The following is a 17,231-nucleotide window of genomic DNA, read 5'->3' on the forward strand; positions in this document are numbered from 1 at the left end:
ATCCTAAAGGACAAAACCAACTTGTTATTTAGCAACATCTAATGCTAAAGTATTAAACTAACCCAGCATTTTGCAACAACTAAATAACATCTTTAATTTGTTTCACATCTTTCTGTTGTATTTTTTGGTGTAATGTATCAGTATTCAGTCACTTGGTCTTTTTGATATCATCTCTAGTTAGCTGACCATTTTAGTCTTCTTTTAGATCCAATCTTTTGTATGTCTTGAGTCCTGCAAGCGGGAAATAGTAGTAGTAATAATACTAAAGAAAGAACGTTTATTTCATAGTATTGTTAATTTAGAAAACCAATAAGACTTCTTCATTCCATCAGATGAGGTAACCATCGACATAAATATAGCAACAGAGTGACATCAGTGAAGAGGAGCAGCAGGAAAGTCGTAGGTATGGTTCTGTGGGCCGGCCGATGGATCAAAAGCAACATATTGTAACTGGAATCCACCGGATGTGACTGAAGCATCAGAGAGGAACTTCAGGGTCATCACGTTTCCTGAAACACAGCAGAGACCGGTCTGATCAACGCTTTGAAACTTCTGCCAGTCAAATCTACACTTAATAAAATGGAACTTAGCGTTTCTAATTTGCCTTGGGGGACCTGAAATGATGGTTTATCTATATCTTCTTATATAATGGCCCTAGTATGCCGTTGTAGAGATTTTAATGTCAAAGAAAACTTGGTCATTTTTGTTTGCTTGTTTCCTGTTTCTACAACTCTAGAGGGAGCCCTAGAGCAAAGAACAAACCTGCAGGACTGACAATCCAGTGAGACGCATGAAACAGTATTAAGTTGTCCCATATGAAGAAAATAAGAACAGGGTTTTGGGAAAATATTTAAAATTGTAATATCATTAAACAAACAACGTAGACAAACATGTGTGTTGAGTTCTAATATCCACCTAACATTTAAATCAAATAGAAAAACTACATTTAGGTTATCATTCAAATTTTATTCATGTATATGTGTATATATATATATATATATATAGAGAGAGAGAGAGAGAGAGAGAGAGAGAGAAGAATTTGACTGGAATTGTCACAATTTTGTTCATTTAATGAGAAAAACATAATGGAAATGAACCAGCAGTTACACAAATACTTCAGTTTAGCCAGAGTTCAAACTGTTTCTGTCATGAATAACTGATGGCAGCTCACCTGTGCTGATGATGTCATCCGGTAAATTGTCACCACAGAATCTGGAGAAGGGTATAAGAAAAATGATAAAAGTAAAGACAGGAATGCCAGTGTAGGACAAGAATGTATGTTTTTTTGTATGTAATATCTGAATATTGTGGTGAGCAATTGTGTTCAGTAAAACTACCTTTCACTGGCAGATCACTTCAATAACAAGACACTTTTCCCTTGTTAGAAGTGAAAAAATCTGCCAGTGGAACTAGTACTTTGAAGGAATATTATTGACTTAAAATAAGCTCCCATATCTTGCTGAAAAGTTATGTGTGAGTTAGTTTTGTCTTATTTCAACTGCACCAAGATGGTTGCACCGTAGACCAAGAATACTTGGTTTTGGCAGTGTGATGTTTGTTGTTTCACACAGGTTAACCCATAAACTGCTGATGCACTGCTCGGACTGACACTCACCTTCCAGCGAAGCCGGACACATCATCGTAGCTGTCGTACACCTCCAGGTAATCTGCCAGGCAGGACGTGTCTTCCTCCACGTCCAGCTCCAGGAAGTGGAGGCGAATCCTCTGACCCAGGCGCACCCGGATGTGCCAGTAGCAGATCATCTCGTCCTGGTATTCCTCAGGGAAACCGGGCGACTGGATGATCTTCTGCTGCTCAGTCAGAACGCCGCCACACTCCTTCGCTGTCGGGAACATGGGAGACATGATGAAACTACTAAAGACTACTATCTTTAGTAGTTTCACTGCAAATAGGATCTTTAGCTATGTAGCTTTTGCCTGAGAAAGTTTATCACTTTTCCTGTGATAAACTTGTACACACTTGTGTTGGGACTGTTTCTTTGCAATGTAGATGTAAAAAATATTCTTGGTTTCTGAGAAACGATTGCTTTCTGGAGGCGTGGACTCTGTTTAAGTTTAACATTTTATCTAACAATTGCTAACGTTTGTGACGTATGTAGTGCACCACTTAGATGCTATGAATTAAGCTTACCAGATATTACCTGCGCTGTGAACAACCATAACCATTCTCCACTGCAAAGAGAGATATTGATTCAACATATGGAAGTATGGTCAACACATAGTAAGCTTTTTTCACTTTCATTGCTGCCGTTGCTAAAACGACAGGCAGACTACAATTCTAAAACAGAGCATAAAATTGACATCATTCTTCACAACTTCTCCTGTTCGCTGATTGGCCTGGCTGAATTTCTACTGGATGAATCCAAGTGAATGGGAGAAATCCCCGACTGTCTGTGAAGTGAGATTTGAATTGAGGTCAGGAAATGCACTTCAGGTGAGAATCAGAACTGCAATAGCTGAGTTTCACCACTAGAGAGCGCCTTCGATCAAGCAGAATGAATGCAGATCTAGTGTGGTAAGGTCAAGGGAGTTTTATTCAGTTATTTATTTATTTTTCACTTAGTTTTACTGAGACCTAATGTAATTTCCACATTTTGAATAGCCTTAAAAAGCAGCCACGCTTCTTTAAGAAATTATTCCAACAATCTGCAAGATTTGGGAAATAAAAAAAAGTCTCATGTCATATTTTGATGTATTTTTCTTCAGTCTTGATTAAACTGAAGTATTTTTACTCATTTTGAAAACTTCTTCACCTTTAAAAATGATAAAAACTTTAAACAGCCTTAAGGCAGAGAGAAGGAGCTGACAGAAGGGCCAGACTCTGTTGATACAAGTTTTGGACTTTTCTGAAAAGCAACAAATGCTTAAATCTGTAAATAGATTGCAATTTCACAGATCATTTCAGAGATTTGTTTTTTAAAGTTTGAAAGCTTTCAGAAAAATGTAGAAAAAGATCAGAGCAACACAGACAAAGCTCAAGACCTGAGCAGCAGTGATGTCCAAGCAGGGCCTTCAGTCAGCAGGTAAGGAGTAAAGATTTGAGTAAAAAGTCCAAAATTTTTCCCCTTTTTTTTATTTATTTTTTTATCTAAATATAATTTTAGCTACTAAAATTGCTATAAACTTCTGTAATTTCCTATAAAAAGAGTTTAACTACAGTTATTTTTAATGTAAAAAATTTCTTTTTATATTTCAGAAGAGTTTCTAAGAACATTTAATTAGTACTTTGTGGTTGTCTACTCTGTGTGAACTGTAAATATCATGTGACACAGAAGTCTGTTTTATTTCATCAACAGCCATTAGGTATTTTCTTTGCCGTTATGCATATGCTTTTATATTATTTCATTAGTTACACTTGCATGAATTAGCAATGATTATCTCTTTCTGGAGTGTGCCATTGTTTCCTAGCTCATCCTTCAAGTGTCGCCAATCACCCAACAACTATCAAAACCTCCATTGTTGTGGACTTGGCTGTGGAAACATCCACGATCAGTAAAGCATAGATGGAGCCCAGCTTGTGTGAAAAAGAGCCAGCTCTGCTGCACATCACCAGCAGCAATCGTTGCAAACCAAAGGAAAAGCGATTTCTTGCTGTTGGCCATGTTGGTAGCATCACTGGTTTTAGGTTTGTTTCATCGTGTCAGGGGATTGATGGCTACATTGTCAGTGATTGCTCCATGAAAACCTGTTTTATATCAATTTGTGTGAATATAAACCTGAACTGAGATTCTGAGAATTTGCTACAAGCGTTTATTGAATCTGACGGGGTGAATACAAGCTTCTGTAATCACTGACGGTTTGGCTTGCATCCTGTTTGTGGGTGTGGAGGCTTTAAAAATGCTTATGTTTGACTTCCAGTCAGGACTTGCTCAGCTGCCCCTCTGGCATCTTATCCAGCTGCATTTTTTCCTCCTTTGCTGGTTTAGTCTTGGTCTGAACCACAGTCACTCATCAGTGGGAGTCAGTTTGTGGTTTTGAGTCAGGATATTCTTTTTCGTGTTGTCTTTATCACTTCCTTTACGTCTGACTTGCGTCTAGAGCGATGACAACTTCCTGTGGTGACTCTGTTTATGACGTTGGAGTTTCCATCACGGAGACTCTGAAGTTGCTCAGGTAGCAAAAGCATTAACATCCCTAAATCTCCCCATTCATCTTTAAACATGCGGTATGTAACTTTTATATGAAAAAATAAAGATTTTTACATAAAACTGTCAGTTTGTTATGACAGTATGAGACGGATCACAATCAAGTTCCTCTGCCGTCTCCCAGCACTAACTGCAGAGACACACTGCCCCGTCCGAAACAACCAATCAGAGCCAAAAGGAACGCTGTTAGTCATGCTTGTGTATGTGGTGCTCACACCCTTATTCTCTGCTACTCTGCAGCTTACAGAACCTGCCATGAACCCTCGGGTTAGCTACCATAGCCACCAGGTCTACTGGAACGGTAAGCTGTTTCCCTGCCATTACCACACCAAGTTTCCTATTCAGTTTCTTCAATTAATTTCAGTTTTAACCCAAATAGAAATTAGTTTTTTAACACATATCATTCAACTAAAATACAATTAAGAATCTACGGCACTACTTTAAAATGAATGTTGACAGATGGCCTTCCACAAAATAGCGTGTACATGAGTGTGATTGACAGCGCTAAGCCCCTCTTCCTGGCTCTGATTGGTTGTTTTTGGTCTGGAACTGTGTATTTCTTCAGACAGCAGTAGCAGCTCAGGGTGGATGTGGAGGAGATCGATGTTTTCACAGATGATGTGTCTCATATTATAATGGCACGCCATTGAAACTGTTTTGAAAAATATGTGTGAAAACATTTTTTATAAACGTTACACACTGCAGCTTTGAAGCAGATTTACGCTAAAATGCAATCCATATGTTGATGTCAAAATTAGCTTCATGTGAAAGAGAGACACGATGTTTCTTTCTCATCAAGCGAAACGTTTACGGCCTCAGCATGCAGGATGCCTTCCTGGAACATTTGTGCTTTAGGTTATTAAGATGTTGTTCTAATGAGGAACTCATTATTTATTCCTGCAGTGCAGCAACAACACAATTGGGCTGTTGACCTTAATGGAACCATCGTGTTGCAATCAGCTTGTCCTGATAATCCCACCCATCTCTTCACCTTCTACATGATGAAGCGGCACGAAATATTGGAGTTTTTTTTCTTCCTTTGCAAAGTCTGAAAGTTTGTGTTGTGCAATCATCAGATGTGCTGAGTCAGAACTTTGTAGATGCACATTTCATAGCAGTTAAACCTGCAGATGTTTTGGGTTTATGTTTCCAACACCTTCACACACCTAGGAGTAAATAATTTGCCACTTTTTTGTAAAATAGCTCAGGCTATTTTACTTTGGGGAGAAAAACACAGTGGTGGTAGCGTCATGCTGTGGGGAGGGTTTTCTTTAGTACTGACAATGAAGTTAGTTAATATGAAGATGGAGGGAGTTAAAATACAGGAGAGGGAGGCATGTGGTGTACAGTTATGTGACAGTGATGCAGCAAAGGATTATGGGTGTTTGACTAAAGCAGAGAAGCAATTGAAGGTGGTGTGGTCGCTTTACATGGTGTTGTAAGTGGATGAAATTATAGACGATACAATAAATATAAATATCGGTCATCGGCTATAACAGCAGTATTAAAATCTTCATGTCGATATCGATCCAAATCTTCATTTCTGGTGGAAGTTTGGAAAGGTTTCTGTTTCCAGATTGACTTAGTTTCAGTAATTTTGATGTTCTGATTCTTTAAATCATCTCTTTATAGAGGCTATTTAAAAATGCTTAACCTTGAATGCCATCAACACGTGTGTGTTCTCCTGTCAAACATCACCATCACCCATACGAATGAGTTTGGCTTCGAAGGATTTCAAATCCATTTTAGAGCCTAACCTTGGGTTTTAAAAATACACGTAGTTAAAAAAGAGAAAAAAAGTCTGTTAAAATCAGGATTAAAGTAAAGGCTTTACTCACAGTTTGGGTTGTAGCAGTAAACATCCCACTTCTCACTCTTGTTCAGCCTGTATCCGTAGTCGACGATGCCGACTCTTCCAAAGCCACAGTTGGCCCCGGCCTTGACGATGGGATAGCCGACCCGTCCTCTGTCGAACCAGCCGGCGGCACACACATGGAAACCTGCAAACGAGAAGAAACACCATGTTCTGTTCAGCAGCAACTCTGGTCACACACTCAAAGCTGACCGTCCAGAGCTTTCTGTCAGAACCTCAGGCAACACGGGCCGGTTTGACAAACAGTTTGTGAAAGTCTTTTGGAAAGCATCTGAAGATTTATTTGTTCTTTTTATGGAGATAACAATCAGTAATCAGCAATAAAACTGACCTCTGCAAGGTTGCCTTGGAAACCTTCAACTGTAGCCACTGACATGCAGGCAGAGGATTTTACCTGCACTCTGAAAAGCTGCTGGTTTTTCCTAACCCAGCTTTATGTCACAGCCAGGATTTGAACCTCAGACCTTTTTGCTCTAAGAAAAACCGTCCTACACCTAAAATAGACGGGGTTTTTTGCCTTCTGTATATTGGATTTCTCTAATACACATGTATTATATATCACAACTCTTACCAATATCACACAGTCACACAGCTCTTCATAGCTTCAGTGATAAAACATGTGCAGTTTTAAGTAAGTAAAGCTCCAGCATCACCTTCGATCATGTTAGCCAACACTCTTATTGTCACTGATGAACCAACTCCATCGGACATAAAGTCGTATTCAATCAATTAGAATACACGTCCTTTAAAAATAACAACCTCTAAGCCTGTGTCAAACAAACTTTACATTAATATTTGTGTTTTTAAAAGTGGTTTTTGATCGGTCTGATGTAGTATTCTAATTTTAAATTGTTTTCCCTAAATGCAAGCTGAAAATCAACATGATCAACAGAAGCAACACAAACATTCATCTGGGTTTAATCTATACGATGTTTCATTTAGTCAAAAGGTTCCAGAAATAAATCGACTTTACAGCTGTGTGAATTTTACACCTTTCATCCCAACATGACCACACACCATTGAAAGTGCACCATGGAGGTACATGGTGTTTCATACAGAATGATTGATTTCATCATGTCTGATCCAATATGCGATATCAATATGAGGGCATCAAGTGACTTGCATATTACTATATAATGTTTAGAAAATAAAAATCAGAAACTGCAGTTTAGGCCTTTGCAGGAATCAGAGAAATAAACCACAGACGTCTGGTGCATTTCTTATTAAAACTACTCTGCCTTTGACCCAATACTGCAACCCCTGTGTTTGGATTAAGAAGTTTTAACCCAGCAATTTCTAGAGTGAACCTAAAACCATCTTAACAGGCTTTTACAGTTTATTTGAGACCTTTTAATATCAGCCTGGGCCCAGGAACTCTGCTGCACTCTTGGAAAGACACTGCTTCCCATTAACCTTTAACCTCCCCCTGTGAGCTAAAAGCATTCCAGTGTTTAAGGGACGTGTTGCATCACTACTGTTCCTCCATCTGATGCCTTTTAAAGAGCAGAGAGAGAATACACACCAGGAAAAATCAGGGTGTTGTTTTTACAGCAGAAGAGCCTGGTTTGCTTTAAAAGACACCGAAATGCAGGCGCTGATCTGTGAGTTTGTGTTGTGCTTATGAGTGAAAGGCTGCAGACCTATTTGTCGCGCTGCTTCCAGTTGATCATAGGTGGCCAACGTCCCTCCCTCGTATTTGCAGACAGCCTTGGCCTCTTTGTACGTCAGCTGATACCTCCCTTTGCGTGACTCCCGGTGGTAAACCCCAGCTGCTTGTTCTGTCAAAGAGAAACACGTCTTCTGTCTGGGCATTTACATTAATTATGTTAAAAAAAAAAAAAAACCTGCTGATGAGTCTGAGCCAAACCAGTTAGCACAATGAAACACATACAAGAGCTCATTTTCCAAAGAGTCGATCTCATGAAGTGAAGCGTGTGGGAAAGTCAGCAGTGTTTAGAGAAACTCTTTTTTTTTTCGAGAATAAAAACTACTTTGATTGACGTAATAGTTGTGAAAGAAGGTTTCAGCTGGGAAGTTCCTTTGCTCGGGATTGTGAGAGGTACGAGGTGAAGTCATTTCCATGTATTTACAGGCCTCTTGCAGCACAGCCAGGCTGAAACACACTGATTGGCTCAAACTGCTGGACTCCTTCATGCTCCATTAAAGCCTCACAAGGAGCCTTTAAATGAGAATAGCTTTAGCTGTATTCACAAAAGCAGAACATTTCTACAAAAATATGAAAGTAACTGTAAAAAAAAAAAACAAGAGTAATATCACTGATGGTGAGATCTGTCTGATCGGTTTAATTCAATTCTCCACCTCATCGCTGAAGTTGAATAATTTCCAGGCTACTCTGTGAAACAGATATTTAGATGTCATTGTCAGGATGTGTTAGTTATATTTACCCAGCCATATTGAGTTATGAAATATTCCATTTCTGAAGCCCCACGACTGTGCCTCTTTCAGCAGTAAGACGAGAGTCCAGAGCAGAGCCCAGCGGTGCATCCTGAGGCTGACGGTGTGCAGCTGCTCTGTGCAGATGTTCTCTGCCGTTCTGTCCCCTGCTGCTCCACAGCCGCTGCCTTTTATACTCACTCCTGCCTCCCAGGGGAGGTGGCAAATATCCAGCAGAGTGAAATAATTAAATCCAGTCAGGGTTCGTCATGGCTACCCTGTTTGGCTGTTGATTTATTTATTTATTTATTATTTTTTGTTTACCCACGTATATAAAGTTTATCGCTTTTAGGGAAAGTGCTGTGGTGGAGGGGGGAGGGTGTTATACGAGGTAATCCTCAAACTCCTAAAGTGTGGCACATTAAAAATAACTCCTGCTGTTGCAAATCAAACTGAAACCTGTCTGACCTCAGTTCAACTCACTGTGTTTTGTAAATCATGTGCATGGAGAACACTTTTTTTTTACATGAAATGTTTTCACATATTTACATAGATGAGACACTTTGTCTTCAGGATATAATGAACTATTTAAAAAAAACTAAGCAACCATTTGCTCATGTAAGGCAGCAGACTGATTACACATGGATGAATGTATTACCCACTGAGGTATTGTTCAGCTCATGAAACATCACATTAACATCTTCTAGGAGCAGGAAGCTATAAAAGTATGAAAACCTGAATTAACATCTGATGGTCACTAATACATTTTGCTTATCAGCGCAATAAATTGTGACAGTTTGTACTGAATATGTTAATATGTTGTTTTCTATTAATTTGTCTTATTTTTGTACAGCTTTAGGATGGAGCCAAATCATTCTGGTCGGTGGTTCCTTTAAGCTGTAGTATTCCGCCTGGATCTTTTGTTGTTCTCATTATTTTCTGTGGTAAAATAACTAATTATTAGTATTTCCAATGAAGAGATTCAGGCGTATACATAAACTAAATTGACAAAAAAAAAAAAAAATGTTTTTAGTTTGTTTGGAGGGAATCATGGAAGACCATAGACCAGTGGTTCTTAACCTGGGGTTCGATGAGTCGGTCTCTGAGGTTCGGTGGAGCCTCTGCCGCGGAGGTAAAGACACACTTGTGTAAAGTCGTGATGAGAGAGGTGAGCCAAGATGGCGGAGTAAGTAGACGCTCTCTACCGAGATCTGCACAGAAAATTCATAAAACGCGGTAAAACCCTGACTATATGAACACTAGCACTATTAATTCATTACAAGATAACGGACACAATAGTTATAACAGAATGCCGAACCCGAAAGGAGCGAAAAGAGGACTAGAAACGTCCAAGTCCAGGCCTGCATCTGAGACGGCTAACGAGGCTAGTGTAGCTAACGCTACAACCGGCAACGCGTTATTTGACAATTGCCACAACTACGCAGCTGCTCCCTTAACTTTGACATTGAATGAGGAGGAAATTGATGACTTTCCTGCCCTACCTGTTACTCCTCTGAAATCGCCAGCCCCGAAAAAGGTGATGTATGAACGCAGCAGCCCGGAGTCTTCTGCTACAAATGAGATAATATCCAGTCTGTCTGCGCTGATAAACGCCCGTTCTGACAACTTAGAGAGCATGGTGACGGAGAACACGCTAAAGATTGAGGGTCTCAAAAAGACTATTGACTTTATATGCGCTGAAGTAAATGATATGAAGGAGAAAGTGAATAACCTGGAAAAAAAAGTATCAAGAGAGGAAGGTCGGGTGGACAACTGCCAGCAGAGGCTTGCTGAGTTGGAAAGATATTCTAGGAGATGGAATCTCAAACTACAAGGAGCAGAAGAAACAGAGAAAGAAGACATACGAAGAAAAGTGATAGAAATCTGCCAGTCAGTTCTACCAGAACATAAACACAAGCTGCCTGATGCTGTCGACACCGTGCACCGACTTGGAGCCAAACGTACAGGAAGCACCAAACCTAGAGGGATCATCATACAGTTCACCTCCAGAGTCCTCAGGGATGCGACATGGAAAGCAGCCAAGACATCTTCGTACCTGAGGGACAACCAACTGAGATTCACTGAGGACCTGTCCAAGGATGACAGAGAACAACGTAATAAACTGTGGCCCTTGATCGACAGAGCCCGCAAGGAAGGCAAGCCAGCTTACTTCGTTGGAGGCCGTGGCTTCATCAGCGGATTAGAAGTCTTCCCTCCTTCCTACTCAACTAAACCTTAGAAATGATAATTTTACCTATTCATTTACACATTGAGCTTGGTCTACATTCTTTCATTTTTCATTCCTTTTTGACATTATATTTTCTCCTTTAGTCAATATATAAATTAGTTTTGAAGACTTTCCTTGTTCTTGTAAGATTCTAAAATACTATAGTTAAACCAAAATGGATAGCATAGTGCTACTTTTCCTTTGTTTCTCTTGTAAATATTTAATCAGGCTACTTACCGCTTTATTACTTAAAGTGTGCAGCTATCGGTCCCCTTTCTTTGTGATCACAACTTTATCTTTAGAAGTTTAGATCTTGTTCTTTATTCTTTGTTACTCTTTTCAAGTAACTTTGTCCGTTTCGTTAGTATCTCTCAATGCCAGGGGGTTGAGACAAACAACTAAACGCAAAGCATTATTCTTATTTGCCAAACAACTTAAAACAGATTTTTGTTTCTTTCAAGAGAGTCATTCTACATCTTCTGATGGTAATTTCTGGAAATCCCAATGGGGAAATGAAATGTGGTTAAGTCACGGATCTGAGCGCTCCGCTGGTGTCGCCACACTTAAAAATAATTTCTCTGGATCTATTTTACATACCGATTGCGATACTCTAGGTCACTACATCTGCTCAGTAATTGAATGCCTTAACAATACCTTTATTGTAGTTAATATATATGGTTATAATAATATAACGGAAAACAACAAACTATTCGAATCTTTAGAAGACAGACTTACCTTTTGGCTTTCCAAATACCCAAACTCAGTCATCCTAATTGGTGGGGACTTTAACATTGCCTTAGACAATTCAATTGATAGATGGCCTCCGAAGCAGCAGACCTCATACAGTGCAAATTTAAAAAATTTTATGGAGAAATTTAATATTGTAGATATATGGAGAGAAAAATTCCCAGACGACAAAATCTTTACATGGAGCAATAAAATAGGTTCCAGACAATCCCGGATAGATTTTTGGCTTATTTCTAAATGTATTAATAAAGACAATATTGTGGTTAACATACTTGCCTCCCCTCTTACTGATCATAGAGCTATTCGCATTAGCATCCAAATTTATACTCCTGATAATACACCTTACAAATGTGCTTACTGGAAACTAAATAACTCCTTGCTTAAGCATGAACTAGTTAAAGTTCATATTAATAAATTAATTTTATATTATTGGAATAAGGCTAACAAGGAAAGGTCTTTCTGCAATAATTGGGAACTTTTCAAATTTGAAATTGGCAAATTTTTAAGACATTATGGAAGTCAGATTTCTAAATTCAAGAAAGCTGAAGAGGAAGAAGTCATAAGCAAGATCACCTCCTATTACCTAAAACCCCCAGAAGAAGTTTCAGAGGAAGATAAATTAAATTTAATAGAACAACAGAACAAACTGGATGCCTTGTATAAACACAAGGCTGAAGGCGCCTTCATCAGATCCAGGAAACGATGGCTGGAAGAAGGAGAACTAAATTCTGCTTACTTTTTTAGGCTTGAAAAATACAGATCCAAAATAAACTCTATCTACCAACTAAATATTAATGACACTATCTCCAACAATCCTAAGGAAATTGCAACTTTTTGTTCCAAATTTTACTCTAATCTATACAGCTCAAAATATAATAAAGATATTTCAGTATCTTTTCTTAACAATGTCAAAAATTTAAAAACTATTGATGTAGAAGATAAAAACTACTGTGACAGCCCATTTACAGTGGAGGAAGTTTCTAAATGCATCAATGCACTGAAGGCCAATAAATCCCCCGGCACAGATGGTTTATCTGCTGAGTTTTATCAATTATTCTCTATTCATATAGCTCCATTCCTCTTACAGGTATTTTTAGAAAGCGTAGAAAACAACTCTCTCCCTCCCACCCTGACTCAAGGCCTTATAACACTCATTCCAAAACCAAACAAAGACCCACTCTTTATTGATAATTGGAGACCTATAAGTCTACTCAACAATGATTATAAGATTATGGCTTCAATACTTGCTAGCAGAATTAAAGAGGTTTTGGACACAGTTATTGATGAGACACAGTCAGGCTTTATGAGAAACAGACACATCTCTAACAACATTAGACTAGTTCTAGACTTACTTGATTATTCATATTTGGTGCCTGATGAGAGTTTTATTCTTTTCCTGGATTTCTATAAGGCCTTTGACACAATCGAACATCAATTCATTTTTCAATCTTTAAAAAAATTTGGTTTTGGCCCGTTTTTTTGTAACGCTGTCAAAACATTATACTCCAATTGCAATAGTGCTATTAAATTGCCAAACGGCTCCACCCCTAGATTTATCCTAAAACGTGGTATTCGACAAGGATGTCCTGTTTCACCATATTTATTTTTACTTTGCTCTCAAATCCTTACCACTCATGTCTCCAACAGTGCCATACAAGGAATCGGCATAGCTAATAAAGAGCTCATAATCAGCAAGCTGGCTGATGACACTACACTATTTTTGAGGAATGCAAACCAGATCCCTCTGGCCTTAGAGGTGATCAATACTTTTTCCAAGGCCTCCGGTTTATTTTTACATTTAAAAAAATGTGAATTGCTTGCAATAAAGGATTGTCATACTAACGATATTTGCAATATTCCTGTTAAACAAGAAGTTACATATTTAGGAATTTTAATCTCTAAAGACCAGAAATTAAGATGCTCCTCTAATTTGATACCAATTATACAGAAAACCAAAAATAAACTAAACCAGTGGCTTCAGAGGGACTTATCTCTAAAAGGAAGAGTGTTGATTACTAAAGCAGAAGGATTATCCCGACTGACATATGCTGCTCTCCCCTTACATTTAGACAACAAAGTCTGTAAAGATATTGATCGTATGCTTCTTAATTTTATATGGAAAAATCGTACACACTATATCAAAAAAACTGTTATTATGAATAATTATGAATCAGGTGGACTTAACTTTCTGGATTTCTCTACCCTAAATAACACATTCAAAATTAAATGGGCTAAACACTTTCTGAAGAATCCAACCTCTGTCTGGAACTTCATACCAGATCACATTTTCTCACACTTTGGTGGCTTCAACTTCATCTTAAGTAGTAATTACAATGTTGAGAAACTTCCTGTAAAACTCTCATCTTTCCATAAGCAGGTGCTCTTAGCGTGGATGCTCATCTATAAACATAACTTCTCGCCTCACAAATACCTCATCTGGAACAACAGAGATATTTTATTTAAAAATAGGTCACTCTATCTTGAAACGTGGGTTCAAAATGGGATTCTACTGGTGGCTCAGCTGATTAATAAGGAAGGACGATTAATCTATTATGATGAATTTTGCTCAATATATAATTTTCCAGTTAGTTTCCAGGAATTTTCAATGGTGATCAATGCTATACCTTTGGGCACCTTAATGTTATTTAAAAACACTAATTATAGTCTGTCTGCTCCACCTGGTATCCCTGATCCAGCCGAATCATCTCTGGGTAAAATCTGCTTTTCACTGGAATTTAAGAAAAGTAATGAGAAAATACGCAGATTGTTCCAAGAAATGATTGTTTCTCGCCCAGCTATAACAATTTACTGGAGCCGTTATATCCCAGATATTCACTGGAAAACAGTTTGGATGATCCCCCATAAATACTTAATTATAAACAAGGTGAAGGAAGTGTCATTTAAAATTCTCCATAGAATTTACCCTGCTAAGCACTATATGATAAAATTTAAGAGAGACATAAACACTAATTGCAGTTTCTGTGAGGGCCATCCAGAAACTGTGACGCATCTCTTCTGGCTCTGCTCTTTTACACAAAGGTTCTGGTCAGAATTTAGCAGGTATATTAATGACCATATTTTACAGAATTTTTCCTTATGCTGGGAAAATGTTTTATTTTGTTTCTATAGGTTCCATAAGAAGGATGCTAAACATTTCTTTATAATAAACCTGCTAATACTCTTTGCTAAATTTTACATTCATAAATGCAAATTTGCTAATAAAACACTTTGTTTCTCTCTTCTCATTAAAGATATGGAACTATATATCAAATCAATAGCAGAATCTACAAATGAAAAGGCTTTAAGGACAATTTCAATTTGTACGTCTTTGCATGTTCTTATCTAACCACCCCTGGCTGTTCTGTTTACTGCTGTTCTGTTTACTGTTGTGTTGTATACTTCACTATGTTATTTTGATGTATACTAATTTAACTTTAATAAAGTTCTTTAAAAAAAAAAAAAAAAAAAAAAAAAAAAAAAAAGTCGTAATGACGTCCCGCTTTGCCGTCACTTGCTGCAGAGGATCACGTTACATTGCTTAGCCAATCAGAGCTGCGGAGGAGCACTCAGTCGCATCCTTTCTGGGTTGCTACTGCCTCTAGTGGCGTGGGGGTGGTAACACAACTAATATAATTACATTACTAAATCAGAATACCGCAGTCTTAATTATTTATAATAAATTTTTCATTCTCTTAAGAATATAGAGCTAATTAAATGATCTAAACAAGACCTTAAAGTGGTTCCAGTTTCTCTCGATGGGCAACCTGTTGAAACTGTGGCAAATTTTAAATACCTTGGGTCGTTCCTGGACAGTCAGCTCAACTTTGCTGAAAACACTGACTATATTTTGAAGAACTGTTCTCAGAGACTCTACCTTTTAAGAAGACTTAGTGATCATGACCCAACTAGACTTTAGTTGGGTCACCCCTATGTCTTGAATTTGGGGGGGAGGAATCATATTTTATTTATCACTACAAAAGGGTTCAGTGAGTGCGCATATGAAACTGGTGGGTTCGGTACCTCAAAAAAGGTTAAGAACCACTGCCATAAACTAAGCCAGGTGGAACACCATGGATCAATTCAATTCAGTGAATATTGTCTTTGTTAAGATAACAAGAAATCACGTTTTGGTATCATACGACTAAGACGTGCAGGTAGTGCAAGTGCAATCCTAAAGGGCAATAATAATGATAGTAATAGCTGAGTAGCACATCTATAAAATGTAATCATGAGCCATTTAGTTAGTTTGGCTCTCTTTAGCCTCCTTAGAAGAGGCACTGCTGGGCTTTTCCTACTGCTGATGCATCACTCCAGGACAGCATGACACAGTCAGTCCAGGACCATGAAGCTGGAGACCCCTCCTAACACCTCACTGTTAATGTAGAGAGGTAAGTGACTGGCTGGACCTGAGAAAAACTATACATTTTTATTTTGTTTTTTCATGTTAAAAAATAAGTTATGACTTTTGCGCAACCAATCTCATCCCTGTTTGCAGACTCATTGTTGTTGGTTATGAACACTCAGTTTGTCATCCACAAGCTTGGTGGACGGCAGAGCAGTAGAACATGTAGAGTAGGGGACTGAGCACACAGCTTTGAGGAACCCCTGTGTTGACGCACATGATGATGGAGGTATGCTCTCTAACAGGTTTTCCTGCAGGACTTCCATGTATTTAACTCCATCAATCTTCCCATCATCTCTGCAAGGCTTCTTCTTGTTTCTTCTGAAGAAATGCATCCTGACAGCCTGATGCTGCCACCACCATGTTTCACCACATGGATCCTGTGGTCTTGCAGACTGACGTTGCAGAAGGTGACGTGTGGTTGCCACCACACTTCAGGTTCTTCTACCAAAGGCCAAAATCTTCAAGGGACCAAAGAATGATGTGGGAGTTTTTCCAAGCTACATTTGTTGAACTGCCTGTTTCCATTAAATGTTAAATCCAGGGATGCATAATATTATCGGCCTCGGCCAATATTATCTGTAAAGTGTAACATCGTACTTTGACCATTACATCAAAATAACTCACCAGGATAAAAGCTGTTGTTGTTTTTTTCTGAAAACCAGTGAAAATGATGCCTGCACACAGCATGTTAAATTTGCGATGTCCGAGTGTTGTCACTGTCTTAGAAAAAATTTGACATTAAACATAATAAGTTGAAAGTGTTACAGCAGACTCCTTTTTAGCATTTGCATTTGGTAGCAGGCTATATTGACAAAGATAATGGAGTATTTTAATTACACAGTAGAGAAAGCCACACAGTTTCATTAAGTAGCTTATAGGAAACAAATATCGGTATTGGTATCAGATATCAGCCAAATGAGTTTTAGTGTATTGGCATATCGGATATCAACCAAAAATCCAGTATCGTGCATCCCTAGTTAAATGTGATGCTGATCTTTAACTCACAACTTTGCAAAAGAACAACAAAGTATTGAATGAAGCATGCAGAATGACTAATAGGACAGAGAAAACCAACATGCTGTTCATCACAAGAGGTTCCGAATTTGGGGGCAATAGCATCGGTTACAAGAAACTCCAGGGAACAAAGGGTTTTAAATTGTGTTTCTGTAAAGAACTGTGGCAGATGTGATTTAGCCCCCCTGCACAGTTTGTCAGTTTACCGGACCATCGGGGAGCGCAACATGTAACTCTGAATGTGAAGCTCTCCAGATGGTCTACGTCTCCCACATCCCCAGTTCCAGAGTAAATATACTGAGAAAGAACAGGCACCAAGCTTTTATGGTGGTTAGAAACAAAAATGTCTTCATCCTTAATTTGCATCATTATTACAACTTTTTGAGATTTCTTTTAAAAATCTCT

General features: G+C 38.4%; 1 protein-coding gene across 1 annotated transcript; it reads right to left on the reverse strand.

The window, feature by feature from the left end:
* Positions 1–68: 68 nt before the first annotated feature.
* tnfaip6 (tumor necrosis factor, alpha-induced protein 6) lies at positions 69–8,672 on the reverse strand. The gene is made up of 6 exons (XM_081598841.1): positions 8,445–8,672; positions 7,680–7,817; positions 6,005–6,166; positions 1,616–1,844; positions 1,172–1,212; positions 69–509 (listed from the first exon to the last, which is right to left on the reverse strand). Exons 1-6 carry the CDS (start codon positions 8,542–8,544, stop codon positions 373–375), a joined length of 807 nt encoding a protein of 268 aa, XP_081454967.1. The 5' UTR covers positions 8,545–8,672; the 3' UTR covers positions 69–372.
* Positions 8,673–17,231: the final 8,559 nt, after the last annotated feature.

This window comes from Poecilia reticulata, chromosome 2 (assembly GCF_904066995.2).
Source record: "Poecilia reticulata chromosome 2, P_reticulata-male-v2, whole genome shotgun sequence".
Taxonomy (NCBI): domain Eukaryota; kingdom Metazoa; phylum Chordata; class Actinopteri; order Cyprinodontiformes; family Poeciliidae; genus Poecilia; species Poecilia reticulata.